Below are 22,363 nucleotides of genomic sequence, written 5' to 3' on the forward strand. Positions count from 1 at the left end.
TCATTATATTTATTAAATAATCATTGTATTCTTGCTTGGCTCCAAATATAAGGTCCATTCTTCAAATAATGAAAACGAAATTAGCATTGGAATATCCGTAAGGACAATTTCAGGACATTAGTTTAACCCTTATATTTTTGATGGCTGCCAGATTCTCGTTTATCGCGATCTTGAAAAAACGGGACAAAACGGAATAAATTTGATGTTAAATGTGACATGAATTCTTATTTGTTTACAAAAACAAGAATTTAGAAATTTTAGTAACTTGTGCAGTTTATTTCAATTTTATTGTACCACGGAAACAACCGAAGTTTGGACAACAACATCTTACGCCATGTTTCGTCGTCTGCTTCATCTTTCCATTATCAGTGACAAATCTCCTAAATTACCACAGGTACTTCATTTAAAAGTCACAATATCATAATTAATGATAACATTTGAGTGTAAAAGTTCCGTCCAGCCATGGGAACACAGAAAAACCCTCTGCAGTGCAAGCAATAAATTTTGGGAGAAACGTAGGCTCGTAGCCGGAGGCGGAGGTGAACACAGAACAGGTCAGGAATAACCACCAATTGGTGGATTATACCTCAATTGACGTACAATCCACCAATTGACATGTAATGGTATAGACCAATTGATGTATAATTTTTTTTTTAAAGCAAATTATTCAACCAAAATGGAGCATTGTTTTCTTAAAACCATATAACTGTATGAAAACATGTCAAACATTCCTAGTTTAGTATAGTGACATAACATATTGCATTTAATCAATAATTGTATTTGCAGTTTCTTCTATTGTTATCTTGTCAATTCTTGGTCAATAGTATAGATGTTTCAACAAAAGAATTGTTGTACACATGCATTCTCAAGACATGCAGCAGGCTTTGACAAAACTGAAACTTTCAGAGGACTCAATAATGGTCATAAAATAGGTTGTAAGTTGCAAAATGATGCTCCTATCTCACACTAGCATTTTATAACAAAAAAATTGCATTATACGCCAATTGGTCTATACCAATATATGTCAATTGGTGGATTATACGTCAATTGAGGTATAATCCATCAATTGGTGGTTATTCCTGACCTGGTGAAGATAGTAAAATCTGCTACAGAATTTCCCATATCAAGTTACAGTGATAATGAAGTTGGTTATACTGTGGAATGTGGTCACTGTTATTCCTAGCTAACAGACAAATGCAGGTGTAATTCAAAACTTAACAAAAGTTTTAAAAAAAATATATATATTCAAATTCACAATCTTCTAATTTGGAGACTGTCACTGTACTTCCTTTGACAAACTCTCAACAAATCTTGTCATTAATTATGACACATATCTACCTTAAACAGTCCCAGGAGATGGAGAAATCTTACAAGTTTTTTTGAGACACAAATCGTTTACAGTGAGAATATACATGTATCAACAGATGAAGCATTCCTGGGAAAAAGTAAATCTACGAAAACATCAGTGTCGTCACCATGCGAAGTTATCTAATTATCATCTTTTAAAAATGTTAGCAACTTCACAACTACAAGTTAATTTTCATGACCAAAATAAAATAAAGTACAAACAAAACAGCAATAAAATGCTTCGCCAAGCACAGCCTGATACAACCACAGATGTAGATTTAGCATATAAAAAACACCAAAAATTTTATGTCAGTTGAAATCAAACATATTTTAATTTTGGACCCTTCAAACTTTAATATGGACTGATTTGAAAACAGGTATCAGGTGAGCCCAAACATTTCTATTCAGCAGCAGTCTCCAACTACATATCTCCTTAATTTTATATGATAGTCCCACAAAAATGTTGAAAATGTGTACATTTAATTTTTTTTCTAGATTCTCTCATGTCATGCATGTGAAAGCTGTACCTTTTTGGTCACTATTTATGTGTTGCGTCTTAATATGAATTGTAACACTTTATAGTGACTGACCAGGTCAAACAAATACTTCTCAAGAAACATGCAGCAAAAGAAGACAACTTGGAACAGCACCAGCCATGCCAGACTATGTAGGAATAAAAACTCAAATCGGAATAGCATGGACGATATGTTAGTGATATGTCCTTGTGAATAGTAAGGAAAGCTATCAATAATTCCGCAATTTTATCAGGTTTATCGTACAAATATTTTCTGTTCAAATTTTCACACAATCAGTGAATCGTTCAAAAAGACTAACGTTTTATTACCAGCTGATTACTGTGAAAGTTTCAAACAATGACAAGTGTTTCATTCATGAAATAACGTGTGCGTTTCTGTGAAAAAAATCATGTGCAATTTTGTGAATTAAAGGGAAAGAAGATCCTTTTGCGGTGCACTTGTGCATGTCAATTGCGAACTAACCCAGTATATTTTCTTTATCATGACCAGTCCACTGATAATGACGTCAACATTATCAAGGACAAGGAGTATATACACATCAAAGGAAAAATGCATAAATTACCGATAAAATGAATTACACACACTGTTTCGTGTGTATCACCTCCCATATCAGTATTTGTTGCATTTATATATAAATGAGAAATAATCAATGTAAAAATGGTAAATTTTTGGAGAAAAAACCCAAAAATTATGGAAAAAAAACAACCTAAAAATGTTGTTTTTGACCACTGACTCCTAAACTGTTGGTACTATAACCCCCAAAATCAATTCTAACATTCCTTTTGTGTATTGAACCTTCTGGTACAATTTCATACATTGTCATAGAGATCCATTTACTTAAACTAAAGTTATTGTCCGGAAACCAAATGTGTCTTCGGACAGCAACAGCGACATGATAGCATTACTCGAAAGCAAATTTTTGACATATTCCCCATTTCGATTCTCAATTTTATATTGCCGTCGTATAAAAACTTGAAAAATAAGCTAATAAAACAAATTATGCAAGAAATGACATAAAACAGACTCTGAATTAGTACATGAAATTGATGTAGAAACCCACAAAAAGAAGATGATCAGGAATACATTTATACTGCTGAGCAGTGTTCTCCCCTCAAATTTTAAAAAGCATCCTAGAAAATAGATGAATCTTTAGATTATCAACTTAACAATCCTATTTATGGTTCCTTATATGCTTAGATGAAAATAAAAAACCTGATCAAAACATTATTCTAAGCAGGCTCACTGTAAATTCAAACTCTTCTTTTAACAATCAGAATGATCCTCTTATATGAGATGCAGGAAACTGGGAATACAATATGAACAACCAGCTAATTTAGAAAGTAAAAATAATTCAACAAACAGAAAGCGTTGTTTGCAATACTAAATAAAAAAAAAACGCTACAACTTTTAGATATTGATGAAAAAGATATTCCAAATCCTCCACCTTTTCATGAAAATCAACAAAAAATTAATTTAATAAAGTTATGGATTGTATAACTGTACAGTATTCATAGTTTTGAAATTAAACAAATGTCTTATTGTTTTAAATTTTATAAAATTTGCAAAGAAAGAAAAATGGATATGAAAATGCACAAGATAATGAATGTAAGCATTGTCATTTATATAAATCACCAATAAATTCATTTTCAGCAGAAAACAATAAGGGAGCAACCATTTAGCTTCAAAGGGGGGTATGGTTTTTTGTTTGAGTCAGATTTTTTACACGTGAAGCACTTCAATGCTATCAATCAAAATTATTTAGTCAAAATATAAACACTAGAAGGTATGGGGAAAATCTGGATTCAGAATATTTTTTTTTTGTCCTCTGCTTGAACAGAGTATTTTTGTCATCAATTTTTAAAGAAAAATACTAGTCCAAATAATTATGACGTCCAGGAAGGCTATTTTAAATTTTTGCTTTGATGCTTCCTGCGACACACCAAAAAAAATACCATACCTCCTGCTGCCTTTTGAAGTTCAATGATCTTTCCCTAAACATTTTCCATCTAAACTTATTATTTTATTTTAGACAAAAACTATATGTAGGACATTCGTCCTGAACATGCATGAAATATTTGCCACTGGGCGTTAAGCAAACCAACAATCAATCAATATGTAGGACATAGTTTTGGTAAGCTGGCATTCAAGGTAGCGCCTTCCTCATATTAAAAATTGTCAGATATGTATTGAAAAAAGTCTTCCCTTTGAGTATCATAAAGAGGACATTCTAACATATCAAAATCACAAGGACTCGGTTACCAGATTAAAAAAAATAATCGTTGTTTTTTTAAATTTTTTTTAGTATTTCCTGTCTATTTGTATTACTTTATTAACTTATTTGACGATGGCATCAATATTTCTTTGTTTTCTAGCAATGTGCAATTTACTATCCATATCCGTATACTGAAAAATCGTATATAGATAGTAAACTGCACATTGCTAGAAAACAAAGAAATATTGATGCCATCGTCCAATACGTTAATAAAGTAATACAAATAGACAGGAAATGCTAAAAAAGAATTAAAAAACATTGATTTTTTTAAATCTGGTAACCGAGTCCCTGTGATCAAAATTTGCTATTTGAAAGTCCCTTTTTAACTTACGTGAGGTGGGATCTTCCAATTGCATTTGGTTTCATTGTTTTTTCTAAAACCAATTATTTGTCGTTTCTAGTCAGTGTTATGAATTTGTGTTGTTTCCGCTTGGTGGAGTGTGTGGTTGTGGATTGTTTTACTTCTATTTATGTTTATGAATAAAAGAAGATAAGACAACACATAAAGATATCACCGACTCGTACATTTCCCGAATTTCTATTGCCACATTTACATGTTACAGGGAAAATGCCTGTACCAAGTCAGGAATATGACAGTTTTTATCCATTCGTTTGATGTGTTTGAGCTTTTGATTTTGCCATTTGATTAGGGACTTTCCTTTTTGAATTTTCCTCGGAGTTCAGTATTTTTGTGATTTTACTTTTTATCTTATTTTTAGATACTCAACGACTTTTTATTATGATCAGCTTAACCCTATAATATTGGTATAACAGACGAAAAGGCAGTTGCAGTCGCAAGACTAACAAGTATACCGTATATGCTTGCATATAAAGAAGGCAAGTTTAAAGTGCTTTATCTACTAAAAAAAATCAATCATGTAATTTTATACTCGTTTCTAGTTTTCCGATTCTACAATACCCCAAGGGTGACTGGGGCTTAAAAATATGACCATTCTTGGTCATCCACTCCGACCGGCAGAAAGTGGGTGGGTGTCTGTTTGACTATGTGCGGGATGTATAAATACGCAGCCACATCCGGTCAGAATGGAACGTGTAGACAGAGTCTTTGGGTGGTCAGTAGGTAGCCTGTTGCAAGGCTAAATTTCTGTTCCTATCCACTTTACCTTCATTTTCCAGGGACATTCCAAATTTCTCGGCTTTCATCCCGGTTAGCCCCTATTACAGAAGCTACCTATTGTATTAATTGTTGATTTATTAATCTCGTCCTAAACATGCATGTGGCTGTACCTGTAGAAAACTTATTTCAAACGGAATAGCAAATCCAAAATTTTACGGTGATGTTGTTAACCGAGCCCGGAAATTTAGATACGATCCGGGTAAACTTAACTATCATTTAAATAAACTTATTCTAAAAGGTTACCTTTTCAACACTGTAATTAAATCTTTGAATATTGTTTTGATATAAATACATTATGTTTGGTATAAATATTGATTTTGTTATCAGTAAATTAAAAACTTACTAAATATTACACATATTTACTTTCACGGTACTACAATCTGTCGATACCTATATTTTGGCATTGCACAAGGTCATGTTTTTCTCTGACTGTAAATGTCGTCTTTATACTAAATCCATTGGGTGTTGGATGTGTATTGATTGATATTTTAGTCTTAGATACATGATTTTTTTATTAGTTGTTATTGGCTTTGAACTAGCAGTCAGTAACTTCGAATTCTCTCAGATCTGTACTTAGTGTTCTTTTTTGTTGTTAGGGATGAGAGATAAATAAATACCCTGCCACGTCCAGTCTGTGTTTTTCTTTGTATCGATCTGATGAGTTAAGCCTTTTTCATCTGATTTTTATAGTTTGTTCTTATGTTGTGCTGTTACACCACTGTCTCAGGTTTGAGGGAGGGTTGAGCTCTCACAAACATGTGTAACCCCGCCACATTCTTTATGTGCCTGTCCCAAGTCAGGAGCCTGTATAGTTCAGTGGTTGTCGTTGGTTCATGTCGGTTATATTTGTTTTTCGTAAATTGTTTTATTATAAATTAGGCCGTTAGTTTTCTCAATTGAATTGTTTCATATTTTTCATGTCGGGGCCTTTTATAGCCGACTATACGGTATGGGTTTTTCTCATTGTTGAAGGCCGTACGGTTGCCTTTAATTACTTACATACACTTCATTTTAACTTTGGTGGATAGTTGTCTCATTGGCAATCATACCACATCTAATTTTTATATGAAATATTTGCCACTAGACGTAAAGCACAAAACAACAATAAATCGATTCAAATCTAGAAGTTTAAAAGAAAAAAATGTGGAAGCGTATTTTTTTTATTAGTGTTGACATGGTTATCTTGCACTTTTAGACTCGGTGTATTATACTAAGTACTTATATTGACTCCAATTTTTCTAATGAACATCGGTACGCTTTGATCAATTTACTGTTTTAGGGATGACTGCACTTTGTCCATAAACTGCTATATGAGCTCAGTTTGTTAAATATCAATGTAATAAGTTTAATATAATATACTCACTTGTAAATCAGAGAAAAATGATACTATATCCGCTTGAATACATTCCAACTTGAAGCACAAATGTGTTTTTTTTTTCTCAACAAATTCTGTTATGCATGCAAATCTTAGCGAACTTGCTATTGCATAAATAATGGACACAATAAAGTAATTCTTCGAACTGTGTATCAATCTAACCTATATAGTTTCTTTAAATGCCTTTGTTCATGAAATAAGCTTTCAATGGTATTAATGGATGTTTAGATAGAATGATACGCGAAGCCATACACCGAAAATGATTTCTTTGCGGTGATGTCAAATCGTTGGATTAAATTTCCAAATCACAATACAAGTGCAAAGTTTATTATGGTATTGACAAATAAATATGTCAAAATTACCATATAGTTTGTTGTAATCGCCGGCCAGTGTCTTTAAGATGCAAACAAAACGATAAAATCAAATCGGGCTCGCCATCCGCTATGAGTTTTAAAAAAATTGTTCCTGGAATTATCTTCGATAGTTATTTAAAAGAAAATTTTTATAATAAAAATCGTTCCTTTTAACTTGTTCGTTTAAATTGGAGAGTTTTTGAAAAGCTGGTGTTTGCTTTAGAGACGAGGATGCACTTTATTTCTAAAAAAAAAAGTCCTTCCATTTACTGAAAGGGCCATCGGACATTGAAACACATAACAATAAATATTTTATTTAGAATATGATACTCCGGAAGGATCAGCTGGAAATATACATGCGGATATAAAAAAAAACACAATAATAAAATATAAAAGGTATATCTAAAACCGAAACCCTCCGGTTTTTCAACTTCCTTGAATACAAAATGCTTCATTGAAGTAAAGAAACAATCTGTGAACGGTGGGGTAGTTAGTAATTAAAAATTCAATTTGACGCTCACATCGAAACCAATGGATATTACATCGACTTCCTCATCATGATACTGATATTGTATCGCATAAAACTCCTAGAACCATCTATTAAGCCATACCATACAAAAAATATACTAGGTATTATATTTTATATAAAATACGGCAAATTTTGCATCGTCCAACTTTCACAAAAAAGGCACAGATATCTTTAAATTCAACTGTTAGCAGAAATATAAATAGGAAGAGGTGTGATAGTATTACCAATGAGACAAAATATCCAGCACAGACCTAAAGATGAGGATATAAACAACTTCTTCTTCTTCAGTTGTAAAACACAACTTCAGGATACTGAAGCCGATTACTTGTCGTTGCGCATACGTGCAATTTACCAAAATTTAGTTATCTTGTAAATGCCAAAGAATAATATATAAATTTGACAAAAGGGCACTGTACGGCAATCACAAACTAGCAAACCCCAAACCGTATAGTAGGTTAAAAAACAACAAATTAGACGACAACCAATGAAATAGAGGCTCCTGAGTTGGGACAGGTAAATATAGAATTTGGAGGAGTTAAATATGTTCGTGAGTGCCCGATCAATCATCCCCATAATCTGGAACAGTGATGTTACAGCACAACATGAAAACAGACTGTAATCAAAGTACTGAAGTACTGAACATCGGATGACCAAAAGTTCTTGAGGATGATCAAAAGCACTTGTCTCAGAAAAAAACAACATATCTCTTTACCTGAAACTGAGGTTAATGTACAGAGATATATTTTTTCTGAGACAAGTTCGTGCGTGGATGATGAATAAATGTCAGGAAATTCAGCTTCACCGTAATAACTATTATATTGTAGTGATACAAATCAGTATACACTGATTTGTTGTTATATATTATATTAAAATAACAGTTACATATATATATGATTTGCATCCAGTTGTATATCATTCTATTCTACTATTCTAATAATAGTGCAATGCAAGTGCATGGTGGACACTTTTCTGTAAAAATTAGATTTTTCTAAGATTGGATACGAGTAGGCATTCATATTTTCCCGCAAAAACAATTACAGAGTTACCGGTCCTTGCCGGTATTGTTCTTTGAGATATTCTTCCGCATGCTTTAACAAAATTTTTCGGTACTTGTTCATTGATATTATCAATGATTTTTTACTTATATATATATATATCTAACTACAAAACATTTTCATATTATTAATTTATGTTGTAAACAAAAATATTTTTATCAGTATTCATTGAAGAGATGTATTTATATCAAACGATAAGGAATGTTATTTTGCACTCGTTTATGTGCGCATATTTATCATATTTATAGATCGGTTACAAACCCAAAACTAATTTACATAAAGGAAATCTAGGCGATAGCAATACATCGGCATGACCTCAAGGTCATCGCGATGTAAAAATCAGTTTGGGAAAGGCTTGAATCATTAGATCGACACTGAGAAAACACCATACCGTTACAAAAAATCTATAAAGACACAAATTAAAGTACCGATCTAAGAGTACTTAATATGACATTTCTCCAAAAATAAACTATTACACATTTTAGAAAAGACAATTAATGACGTGCGTAATAGCATTTTCAGTTTTTCATAATGTTTTGCAACTTTTATGAAAAATATTTTTTATCACGTCTCCCTATTATATACAAATATTAGTTTTTCAGTTTTTCGCAATATTTACACCTTGTACAGAGGAGGGACGACACTCTGCACACGGCACGCAGATTTGTCTTATATTATCAATCGGTCGCGGTGATAATGTGTCATTTATTACAAGCAGTCCGTGGCGTGAACATCACCTGGACATCCGAAATTTGTGGACTGAGATTATAAATATAATCAGTAATATACAGTTGTAATGGTTATACAATATACATCCATGTACACATTATAAACGAATTTGTAATTGTCATTTTATTGTCCGGAATATACATACTTGTCATATACCCGTATTTAAACTGCTTATCCCCGAGGGCTTATTTCATACGGCATGGACATTAATAGAATTCATTTGATTGATTTTAAGGTTTTATTTGGGACCACATTTTATTAATTACAAAACTATTAATATTGTATTCATTCTTCATTTATCTGTACAAAAATAAAAAACGAGAAAACACAATTAGAGAAAGAAGCCGACCAATACACAAGTTATACACAATTTTAAAAAGCTCTTTTATTACATGGTTTTTAATGGGTGAAACATTTTCATTATATTTTGAATATAATCAAAATACACAAAAATGTATTTTTTATGCTTAAGGTTAAGTATATTTACTCACGTATTTGACAAATATATTTGAACATTTTATTTGAAGCCGACCAATACACAAACTATACACAATTTTAATAAGCTGTTTTATTACATGGCTTTTATTGGGTGAAACACTTTCATTATATCTTGAATATAATCAAAATACACAAATTTTTTTTTAGTTTTTATGCATAAGGTTAGTATTTACTGATCTTTACTCGCGTATTTGACAAATATATTTGGACATTTTATTTGAAAATTTTTTAGCGTCGTACTATGCAGCAACGGGTGGAGACTAAGGAGACCTTTAATGTGTTAGGTTGTATGAACAATATTCTTTAACTGTTATAAATTTCAATAACTTCTACTGGCGAACTAACGAAATATTAACAAAAACTTGTGCTTCATATTTTTATAGACAGCGAATAAAATTCCCGCCATTACGGAATATAATCTTCAAAGATACAATTTACCCCAAAAAAGTAAAAATACATTAATTTGTTTATGTCAAAATTATTTTCGATCATCAACAAATCTTTCTCAGTGAAAACTTGCTATATTTTCCATGAATGCAGTAGAGTATATTTGATTTTAAAACACGTACAAATCGATCTTTTACAATATTTAAAATTGCCAAACGGAAGCTGAAATCGTACCACGTGACATGAAAAGTTTTGCACACGGCACCTACACTGTCGTCCCTCCTCTACACCTTGTATATAGTTTGTATGATTACGGATATCCCCGGCATCGATCAGGTAATTTTATAATCCATAAAATTGAGAATGGAAATGGGGAATGTGTCAAAGAGACAACAACCCGACCATAGAACAGACAACAGCAGAAGGTCACCAACAGGCCAGTCTTCAATGCAGCGAGAAATTCCCGCACCCGGAGGCGTCCTTCAGCTGGCCCCTAAACAATTATATATACTAGTTCAGTGATAATGAAAGCCATACTAAACTCCAAGTTGTACACAAGAAACTAAAATTAAAAATAATACAAGACGAACAAAGGCTAGAGGCTCCTGACTTGGGACAGGTGCAAAAATGCGGCGGGGTTAAACATGTTTATGAGATCTCAACCCTCCCCCTATACCTCTAGCCAATGTAGAAAAGTAAACGCATAACAATATGACTGCTTCATGATTTCGAGTGCTTGGAGCCCGACTTTATCCCACGGATATACTTGGGAATGAGGGGGGTTCATTCTCCAACATCATAAACGGTATATATAGGAAGTCAAGACACAATCTTGTGCAGTGTTCAGGATAAATTGTATACAGAATCTAATGCAGAAGAAAAGAAACATTTTAATCTTATTCAAACTTTAAAACACTACTGAGCGAATTGATATAAAAGTACCCGGTGCAAGGATTGAATAACAACATTAAACTATAACCTTAATCAATAAGTCTATTAACCCAACAAGAAAGTATAATTCATGCCCGGTTGTGGCGTCATATATATCCACAATTAATCTCTAAATTTGTGATAAATTTGTATACATATTGACGAATTTATGATACATCTACTGATTTCTGTTCAATTTTTTTTGATAATAAACAATATCATTAAAATCTGAGACGTTAAATAGTGCAAGTGTAACAGTAAATTTGGTCCGGTAGTAAAATTTGTCCGCCAGACTTTTTTCCTAGGTAATCAAGTCCATGACTATGATTTTACTAGGAATGTAAGTCCCAGGACACATTTTCCTAGGGAAATAAGTACATAGCTAGTAAAATATGTCTGGCACTTATTTTCCTAGGAAAAATTGTCCTAAGACTTGTTTTTCTAGTAAAATTATGATCATGGACTTGATTACCTAGGAAAAAAGTCTGGGACCCCTTTAAATTCAGGAGGCAAAAAAGCATATTGTCTTAGTTAAGATTGGAAAGTTTCATTAATTTTTTCCTATTAAAATAAAGGGCATGGACGTTTTCACCTAGGAATATTAATGACATGGACATGATTTCCTAGGAAAATTAGTCTGGTGACATGAATTTTATTAAAATATTAATGCACAACTCTTTAACAATATTAAAACATAAAAATTGAATTTCCATTGCTTACATGTAAATAATTTGTTTCATTAAATTTTACCTTTTAAAATAAAGGACATGGACGTTTTTACCTAGGAATATTAATGACATGGACATGATTTCCTAGGAAAACTAGTCTGGGGACATAAATTTTATTAAAATATTGATACACAACTCTTAAACAATATTAAAACATAACATTTATATTTACCTTTAAAATAAAGGGCATGGACGTTTTTACCTAGGAATATTAACGACATGGACATGATTTCCTAGGAAATTTAGTCTGGTGACATAAATTTTATTAAAAATATAAATACAGAACTTAAGAACAATATTAAAACATAACTTTTAAATTTCCATATTTTTAATGTAAATGATTTGATTCATTAATATTTTTCCTATAAAAAAAGGACATGGACATTTTTACCTAGGAATATTAATGACATGGACTTGAATTCCTAGGAAAATTAGTCTGGGGACATAAATTACTAACATCGGACTAAAAATACTAGTAAATTCTGTAACCATGGACTTTTTATACTAGTAATATGTGTCCGCCCGGAAATATTTTACCAGGACAAATTTATCTCTTTCACAAGCACACGCATATCGAAGTTCATCTGAGACGTGAAATAGTGCAAGCACACGTACGCATATCTAAGTTCGTCTGAGACGTTAAATAGTGAAAGCACACGTACGCATATCGAAGTTCGTCTGAGACGTTAAATAGTGTAAACATACGCATATCGAAGTTCATCTGAGACGTTAAATAGTGTAAACACACGCATATCGAAGTTCATCTGAGACGTTAAATAGTGTAAACAAACGCATATCGAAGTTCATCTGAGACGTTAAATAGTGCAAAAACACGCATATCGAAGTTCATTTGAGACGTTAAATAGTGCAAAAACACGCATATCGAAGTTCATCTGAGACGTTAAATAGTCGGAAACACACGCATATCGAATTTCATTTGAGACGTTAAATAGTCCAAGCACATGCATATCGAAGTTCATCTGAGACGTTCAATAGTGCAAGCAAACGCATATCGAAGTTTGAAATGTTTTGGGGTATTTATTGAATTGGTATACTTTTATGGATCGAAAGAATCAACTACTAGTAAATGATTACAGATAAATTTGTTACAAACATAAAAACTCATATTACAATTCATGTTTAAGCTGGGAATTTTTCTTTTGTATTAGCATGGAAGTATTGTAATACTTCTATGGTATTAGTTATATTGTAATTATTTATATATATACTAATCACTGTACTGAGTTTGCCCATTATGGGTCCTCTTGGAAATACATTATAAATTTATCGTAATTTATCTTATAAACTAACTATCACGATATTTTTTACACAACAGTATACTTCATAATCGCTGAGACTACTATAACACATGTGTTACAGTAGTCTCAGATAATCGTTATACTTCAGTATATGTCGTTTAGTGAACACAATTAGTCTTTTTAATCACTTAGATTAGAAAGGTAAATTATTTAAACCATTAGTCCGCCAAAAGGGACATAATCGATAAACAAACGCTATTTTGATTCTGACTTTCAAGCGCCTGTGCGATAAATTGACATTGACAACGAACTTGGAAACTGATTTTGGACGTCTTCCTCTTGCAAAATGACAGCCCTTAGTATGGGCGCTTTTGGCGCCTATCGGTTACAATACAGTAAATATTTAAAAGAACAAGACGAGATGGCGAGGAAAGAAAGTGAAGATCCGGAAACTGTGTGGGTAACAAAACGTTATATTCCAACAGATTTACGGACGACTGCACCTGTCCCTAGACACAAGTTATTAGCCCCAAAACAACTTCCATTTCCAGACCGGCACTGGGTTCCCCCTACAGATCCACCACTCAGAGGTTTTGAACGGAAAACGCTTCCAGTCATTTTTAGATCTCATCCAAGTACAAGATCTGAACAATATTCAACACTTCGACAAATGTTGCCGTCAAAGGGAAGTTATGGTACATTTCCACCTCCTCGCTGGGGAACTGGATGTGGTGTTCCAGTGGTGTATGAAGAGCGACCCCAAAAGAGATTTCCTATCATAAATAGTCCAATGACAATGTAAGTTATATGTTTTATTTTCAAATTCAAATATTTCTTAAAGTATATTTCACTGTCACAGATACATGTACAAAATCTAAAAGATCTCCTAATTTAAAACAACTTTTTCTAATTCTTTAAAACACCTTTTACTTATTCTTTTGCAATAATTATCTAATAAGTTTGAACCTAGTTAAAAAACTATACAAGGGACGACCATGGGGGATAGGATAAATTTTTTTTAGGATCTATTGCTATGTATGCCTTTTTTTCCTGCAGCTTTGCTAAGCGCAGAATTATTTTTTTTTGTTCTTACCAGACTAAGTTATTCATTTTCAAAATCCTCCTGGCCCCCAAGAAAATCAAAAGGTTGTTCCCTTATTGGATTTTTCCCCGAAATGAAATGTTTTTGTTTTTTTTAAATAAAAACAAATAGTATAAAAAAAGAAAAGATGAAAAAATCTAACATAAGTACTTTTAACGCATCAGCTTGCAATTTGGCTTCAGGTTTATCCTAGATTTCAAGCTGTCTTAAGATCATCAAAAAATGATGTTTAAAATTAACATGATTAATGAATTGGGTACCCAAAAAGAAAAAAGTAGTCATCCAATTTTTAGGAATTTCTTAACAAGAGACAACAAGAGATGAAATCATTAAAGAATGTTTTACATCATTTATCATGTATGCCATATACCATGCTTAAAATATTTACAATAAAGCCAGGTGTATACAGGCATATAAAAATGTTGCAAAATAAAAATAAGATGTGGTATGATTGCCAATGAGACAACTATCAACCAAAGCTCCAATATAGTGAATGTTAGCAATTATAGACATCCATACAGCCTTCAACAATGAGAAAAACCCATACCGTATAGTCAGCTTTAAAAGACCTGACATGAAAAAATATGAAACAATTCAATTGAGAAAACTAAAGGCTTAATTTTTAACAAAACAATTTACGAAAAACAAATATGACCGACATGAACCAACGACAACCACTGAACTACAGGCTCCTGACTTGGGATACATGTTTGTGAGCACTCAACATGCTCAACCCTCCCCCTAAACTGGGACAGTGGTGTTATAGCACAACATAAGAACAAACTATAAGATATAGTTGAAAAGGGCTTAACTCATCAGATCGATACAAAGTTGAAAAACATCAAAAACAGACCAGACATGACAGGGTTTTTATACATTTGTTTGTACATCCCTAACAACAAAAAAGATTCAAAGTACAGATCTGAGGGTACTCACAGTTACTGACAGCTATTTCAAAGCCAATGACAACTAATTAAAAAAATCATGTATCTAAGAATAAAATATCAATCAATAGACATGATAGATTCAATGCACATCCAACATCCAATGGATTTAGTGTAAAGTATTCAATTATTCCAATGGATTTAAAAATAATAAATGGTTCATATAATTGTAATACAGTTTCATTATTCATAATGAATAAAACAAAACACACAAATGACATACATTTGTAAAAAAGATATTGAGAACCAAACTCAACTAATTGTTATTAATCTTAATCAAATTTTACATTACTTTTAATTGACAGATGCGAATCAATGTTGCAAATTGTCATGTTTAAAAGTTTTTTTCTTTTATGTTTACCAATGGTGTAATGAGAATATATATACACATTTATAGTTTAATCCCAAAAACATTTTCAGCTGTTTTGACAAAAAATTTATGATTTATTTATGAAATATTTGATACATGACTTCATTGCTTATAAAAGTGAAAAGAAAATTATTTGCTACTTTCATTTTTTATGGATTCATCACACCAAATTTGTCAGGAAGAGTTCTGTAAAAAAAAGAAGCCTTTCTGGGTTTAGATATTTTTTTTAAAACTTTGTCCCCACCACATGCTTGTTACTTTATATATGTTGCTGTCTCCAGTCGGAAATTCTGTCAGTGGTTAACTTTGTCATGTCTTAATGTTTTTGTCATTTGGAGAATTTGGAGTTGATATCAGTACTTTGATACACGAAGTAAAGGTTAAATTTATTCACATTGTTTTACTTTCGATGTTTTAGACTTAGAGCTTGACATACAGACACCTGTCTTTTATTGAAGCCAGTATGTTGACCTTTAGATGTCTATGTCATTGGTGTATACCCACTTCTCTTTTTATTTATATTCAAAGACACTAGCAAAAACTGTTTTCTATAGGGAGATGTTTCCTATAATTTTGTAAAAAACGAAATACAATATTTAAATTTTGAAGTAGGCATGTATACACAGGTTGGGTTTAAGTTGTAAAGTCTTTTATTCTGTTCAACCCCCCCCCTTTTTGCTTAATTACATGACTGAGGTGTTATTGGTACTATTGAATTTGGGAGTCTAGGTACAATGATGATTTTATCTATAAAGACCGATTATAGAAACATTTAGGTATTCACAATTAATATTATAGATTTATTAATCATGATCTAAATCAGAGCAAATTGTATAGCCGAATACTGAATAAATAATGGATATTATACACTTTGAGACAACTGTAACATGTTATAAGAGTCAGATTCACTGTAGAAAATCAATGCATGTATGTTTTTTCGTCGTATATATCCAAATTTTAATTTCCGACAAAGTTTGAATGTAGTTTTATGAATAGGTGATAATTACCCCAAAAAATCCCGAATAGAGAGTAATAAGGTGAATATTAAAGAACTGTAAACAACAATGTAAAAAGTGGTTGAAACAATCAAGGATACCGAACAAGAACTTCTCAATATCCTCGTTCTTATCACCACGGGCCCACGTCTGTGTTAAAACCTTCTTAGAACGACTCTCTCGTTGATGGTCTTATTTGTAGTCAACATGTACTTCAAATTAATTTTCGTTTTTTTCTTTTAACTTTTGACAACTTTTAAGTGTATTATCCTTTCCTCATTATCAGATGAGTCCATTTGATCTTGGATAGGACTCCCGTTTTCGGAAAATTGTAATGAATGTATAAATTCGCAGCCACGTCTGGTCAGAATGGGGACATTAAATCTGATGCCTCGTGTAGTGAGTGAACTTTGATGTAAGGCTAAATGTCTGTCCCCATCCAATATACACTTTTTTCCAGTGGCATTCAACATTTTCCGTCCATCATCCTGGTCGACCCCCAATTGTATGTACTGTAAATTTGTTCTCGTCCTAAACATGCATGAAATATTTGGCACTGAACGTTAAACAAACAACAATCAATCAATTTATTTGTCATAATCAACACAAGTGCCAATACTGGAGCGTGAATTGCTAATCCTACCAGAACATCCCTTGCATTTTTGGTGAGTTTCCTGTTGATCAATATTTAGTTTTTGTCTCGCCTTGATGGAGTCAAAAAGGCGAGACATAGGTATGCTGTTTCCGGAGTCAGCGACGGCGGTGTCAACAATGTATTAGTTTGTGATTAGGTCTAGTTCATGGTGAACCACTAGTGGTAGGTCAATGATATTTGGTATGCAGTTGTATTAGCATTGGCACATCTCATTTCCATGGAGATCATTTGGCTCCGCCCCCTTAGTCATGGTCTATAGACTGAAAATTTTGCTAAGTTAACATGTATTAGTTTGTGATAAGGTCAGTTCAAGGGGAACCATTAGTGGTAGGCCAATGTTAATTGGTGTTCAGTTGTATAAGCATTAGCACATCTCATTTCTATGGAGAATATTTGGCCCCGCCCCTCAGTCATGGTCTATGTATATGTAGCACATATTTACAACTCGAGTAATCTTTTAATTGGTCTATTGATAGTTTATTTTGGCTGACTACTTGTATCACAGGTGTTTGTAAAACGGAACTCATTAACGAAGTTTTGTAAATCTACTCACTAGTATCATTGTAAGACACGTAATTTCAAAAGGCCCTTGACTCCAGAATGAAAAGATGGTAGCTGCTGGTGTAAGTATGTATATTGATATAAAGCGGTGTTTTACTATACATGTTCTTCTTACATGGTAAGATGACCAAATAAATTGACCAAAAGCAGGCAATAATTAAATTGCAGTGGAAGCTTTACATGTTTTGAAAACATTTTTTAATTTCACAGTAAAACTAAAGGTATAATAAATTTGAAACATATTTTTAGATTGTTTGTCCCCATAGATATAGTCATTATATAGGCATTAAAAAGCAACTACAAATAGATCAGAGGTTATAGGTTTTGTGTTTTTTATTTATTTTATTATTATTTCAAAGTAAAAACTAAAAGATTTATCAGAATATGTTTATATATATAATTGGCACATTATCTTCAGACATAATCACAGTTTTTCAATTCATGACATCGTCCTGAACATGCATGAAATATTTGCCACTGGAAATTAAGCAACCGATAATCAATAAATCAATCAATTCATGACGAAATAGATCACCTTCCTTAAGAAAGTTTAAAAAATTATCACCAAGTTGCTTTAATTTCCCTTCACAAGGTTTCATAGTACACATTTTTTTGTGTACAAAGTAATTGCATGGATGATACCCTTTATTTAAATGAAAAAAAATTGCAATTGTCAAAAACATTTTTTAGATCCAAAGATTTTAATAGCAGGATATTTAAAAATCAACGTGAAAACTAATTACAAACTATTTAATTTAATTTGGAACACAGCATTTTATTTCAAAATAGCCAGTGGCAATTTTTGTTTTAAATATCTTGATTACGATACAATGAAATCTTACCCTTGTGGTCATTCATGCGTAGTTACTTAGTACACGGGAAAAGTATGTACTATGAAAATTAGAAGGCAAATATAAGCAATTTGATTGGACGAGAAGTTGTAAATATGTGCTAATGTTTGTGTTTAGGTTTGTTTAAAGGGAACGACTTATAATAGGTCAATGGTATTTGGTAGGCAGTTGTATTAGCATTGGCACATCTCATTCTATGGAGATTGTTTAGCCATGTACCTTCAGTCATGGTTCATCGACTTTGAATATTTGCATAACTTACATGTTAAAGTATTGCTATTTTAATTTCAACATTTGCATTTACAAAATTACAAAAAGGCGAGTCATATCTCTGTCGGATAACAGTTTATTTGTGGATTGGTGTTTGTCTTTTCGTCTTTTTTCTTTCTTGCTATGCTACTGTCTGTCTGCCTTCAGCGCCTGGGTTATATTTCCTCTTAGAATGAAAGAAGGAAAATATTTATATAATAATCCCAAACCAAGAATCTCGTCATAAATATTATTGTCTCTCCGTGTATTTTTCTATTGACAATTGTGTTTAATATAAAAATAAGGAGATTTGGTACGATTGCCAATGAGACAACTATCCACCAAAGTTCAAATGAAATGGATATGAGCAATTATAGGCAACCGTACAGCTTTCAACAATGAGAAAAACCCATACCGTTTTCTAGTAGTCGGCTATAAAAGGTCCCGACATGAAAAATACGAAACAATTCAATTTGAAAAACTAACGGCCTAATTTATAACAAAACAATTTACGAAAAACAAATTGACATTCATGAAACAACGACAACCACTGAACTACAGGCTCTTGACTAGGGACCAGCACATAAAGAATGTGGCGGAATTAAACATGTTTGTGAGCGCTCAACCCTCCCCAGGCCCCAACCTGGGACAGTGGTGTAACAGCACAACATAAGAACAAACTATAACTAGAGGCTCTCAAGAGTCTGTGTCGCTCATCTGATTCTACTTTGGTTTTGGAAATCATGTAAAAATAGATTAAAATCATAACAGATACCTTAATAATGAGTGAGGCCAAATTTGGATTAATATTGGCCCTGTAGTTTAATAAAAAAAAATCCTGGTGGCCATCTTGAACAGTAAATCACTTCATCAGCACCCCATAAGAAACATTTTTGCCATGTTTGGTTTCAATCCATTTAGTGCACATCTAGAAGAAGCATTTGTATGTATTTTCCATAGGGTCCTCTGTTAAACTAAGTCCCCCGCAGGCAGCCATCCTTGATGAAGGATCAGCTTAAAAGTAACAACACTTAGTCAGCACCTCATAAGGAACATTCATGCCATGTTTGGTTTCAATCCATTCAGTGGTTCTCTAAAAGAGGTTCAAAATGTAAAAAGTTAACGACGACGACGACGGACGACGACGGACGCCAAGTGATGAGAAAAGCTCACTAGGGCCATTGGGCCAGGTGAGCTAAAATTCAGTTGAAAAAGGCTTAACTCATTAGATCGATACAAAGCCGATAAACATCAAACAAAAACACAGACCGGACGTGGCGGGGTATTTATCCATCCCTCATCCCTAACAACAAAAAAGACACTAAGTACACATCTGAGAGTACTAGCAGTTACTACAGCTTGTTCAAAGCCAATAACAACTAATAAAAAAAATCAGTACACATCCAACATCCAATGGATTTAGTGTAAAGACTTCATAAACAGTAAGAGAAAAACAGGACCTTGTGCAATGCCAAAATATAGGTATCGACAGATTGTAGTACCGTGAAAGTACATATGTGTATAACAATAATATTTACTATGGTTTTAATTTACTGATAACAAAATCAATATTTATACCAATAAAAACAATATTCAAAGATTAATTACGGCGTTGAATTGGTAACTTTTTAAATTAAGTTTATTTAAAGGATTGATAAGTTTACCCAGATCGTATCTAAATTTCCGGGCTCGGTTAACATCGCCATATACAATTTAGGATGTGCTATTCCGTTTGAAATAAGTTTTCAACAGTCACAGCAAAACTTGAAAACCAAATCTTTGTATCTATGGAAGAAATTAGTAAAGGTTTTACGTAATTTGTGGTAACAAAATCCCTGACTTAATAATTTACTAGTAATACATAGATTACGTTCATTGAAATCCAAAACGTCACTACAGACACGGGCAAAGCAAACGAGTTGGTATAAGATTGTTTGTCATTTTGTAAATAAAAATTGGTTGTATAGGCTGCAGTGGGTTGGAACTTACTTGTCCGTCATTGTTGAAGACCGTGTGGTAACTTCTCAGTAGATGTCTGTGTTTTTTGTGTGGAATTTTAAACATTCCCTAGAAGTTCACCACACACAAACAAATTGAAACTGTTGATATACATTATACCTACATTTGTAGTTTCAATCACCAACTATCAAACCTTATCCCACATCTACATTTAACATGCTTTTAAAATTTGTAATTGATTCGGTCTTTCTTCTAGTTTGATTTGAGCATCACTAATACGTATTATTTAGACGAAACGTGTGACGTACTGATTTAAAAGCCTTGAATCTTTGGTGACTTTTTACATAGATATGTACACATATACATGCTGGGGTGATGTGTTGGGCGACATCAAACATATTTAACCCCGCCACATTCTGCATGTGCCTGTCCAAAATCAGTAGCTTGTAGTCCAGTGTTTGTTTTTGGTTGCTGTATATCATATTTGTAGTTTTGTACATAAATCAGCTTTTGGTTTTCTCGTATGAACTTCATATTGATGCCTTTTATAGCTTGCAATTCGATATGAGATTTGCTCATTGTTGAAGGTTATACGGTGACCTGTAATTGCTAAAATTTATGTCGTTTGGTCTCTGTTGGATAGTTATCTTATTGGCAATCGTACCTCATCTTCTTATTTTCATATTTATTTATCTTTATTTTTCAGGTACGTAGATGAGATGCATACGACCAACAAATTGTTCAAGTTACACTAGAGAAAGAGGAGTTATTCTTACTCGAAACCCAGAAACGAATTTAAACGATTGCTTCTTTATCATATAGTTATTCACATGACTGAACCAAACTTGTTTGCTTTCCTTCTACAATCATAAAAAGATACTATTTTATTCCATACCAGTATTCAGTGTGCTAGACGATCTCTTGTAACTATTAAACCATTCAGTATTATGTCATAAAATATTGTTATTATTGTTGAAAATTTGTTTGTAACCTGTCTTTCTTGTTAGATATATTTTTGATAGATGTTTTTCACATTTTATAGATACACTGCATTTGAAAATACCATTGACAATTTGTTATCTACAACTAAAGATCAGTTCGACCAGAGTGTTATATTTGTAAGTCGTTTTCTTGATGTTGAACGAGATTATTGACAACAGGCGGGAGAAAGTACAACCACATGCGCATTAAATATAACGAAATGTCAATGGTATTTTTAAGCATGGTGTATGTGTTTTTCACAGTATTACTATAAATTCATTAGTCACTTCAGTATTAGTGTAAACAGTATTTAAAGTCTTGCTCAAGTACCTTTTGTTATGCAATACTTACTTGTTATAAATGTTTTTGAGAGTTTAACATACCATTGTTGTTTATAGATTTTCATGTTTTGCATAATCTGCTGTCATAATAAAATCAATTTTAAATATCTGTATGGAAATGATTTCATAAGCCATTAAGCTGAAAATCCGTTTATGTTTAGAGTGACCAAATCGTATTGTTGTATAATAGTCAGAAATTCAAAAATAACTTAAATGTAA

At 32.5% G+C, this 22,363-nt stretch overlaps 1 protein-coding gene across 1 annotated transcript; it reads left to right on the forward strand.

Annotated features, from left to right (window-relative positions):
- The first annotated feature begins 13,405 nt into the window (after positions 1 to 13,405).
- LOC127739200 (uncharacterized) lies at positions 13,406 to 22,253 on the forward strand. Its single transcript, XM_052250819.1, has 2 exons — positions 13,406 to 13,934; positions 21,529 to 22,253. Exons 1-2 carry the CDS (start codon positions 13,483 to 13,485, stop codon positions 21,575 to 21,577), a joined length of 501 nt encoding a protein of 166 aa, XP_052106779.1. The 5' UTR covers positions 13,406 to 13,482; the 3' UTR covers positions 21,578 to 22,253.
- Positions 22,254 to 22,363: the final 110 nt, after the last annotated feature.

The sequence above is a fragment of the Mytilus californianus genome, unplaced genomic scaffold (genome assembly GCF_021869535.1).
Source record: "Mytilus californianus isolate M0D057914Y unplaced genomic scaffold, xbMytCali1.0.p SCAF_4, whole genome shotgun sequence".
Taxonomy (NCBI): domain Eukaryota; kingdom Metazoa; phylum Mollusca; class Bivalvia; order Mytilida; family Mytilidae; genus Mytilus; species Mytilus californianus.

Bases quoted from the DNA above. Each gene is read 5' to 3' on its own strand.
- LOC127739200 (XM_052250819.1), top strand. From the start codon at position 13,483: ATGACAGCCCTTAGTATGGGCGCTTTTGGCGCCTATCGGTTACAATAC. The intron at 13,935-21,528 runs GTAAGTTATATG...TTTATTTTTCAG, and splicing joins ATAAATAGTCCAATGACAAT to GTACGTAGATGAGATGCATA.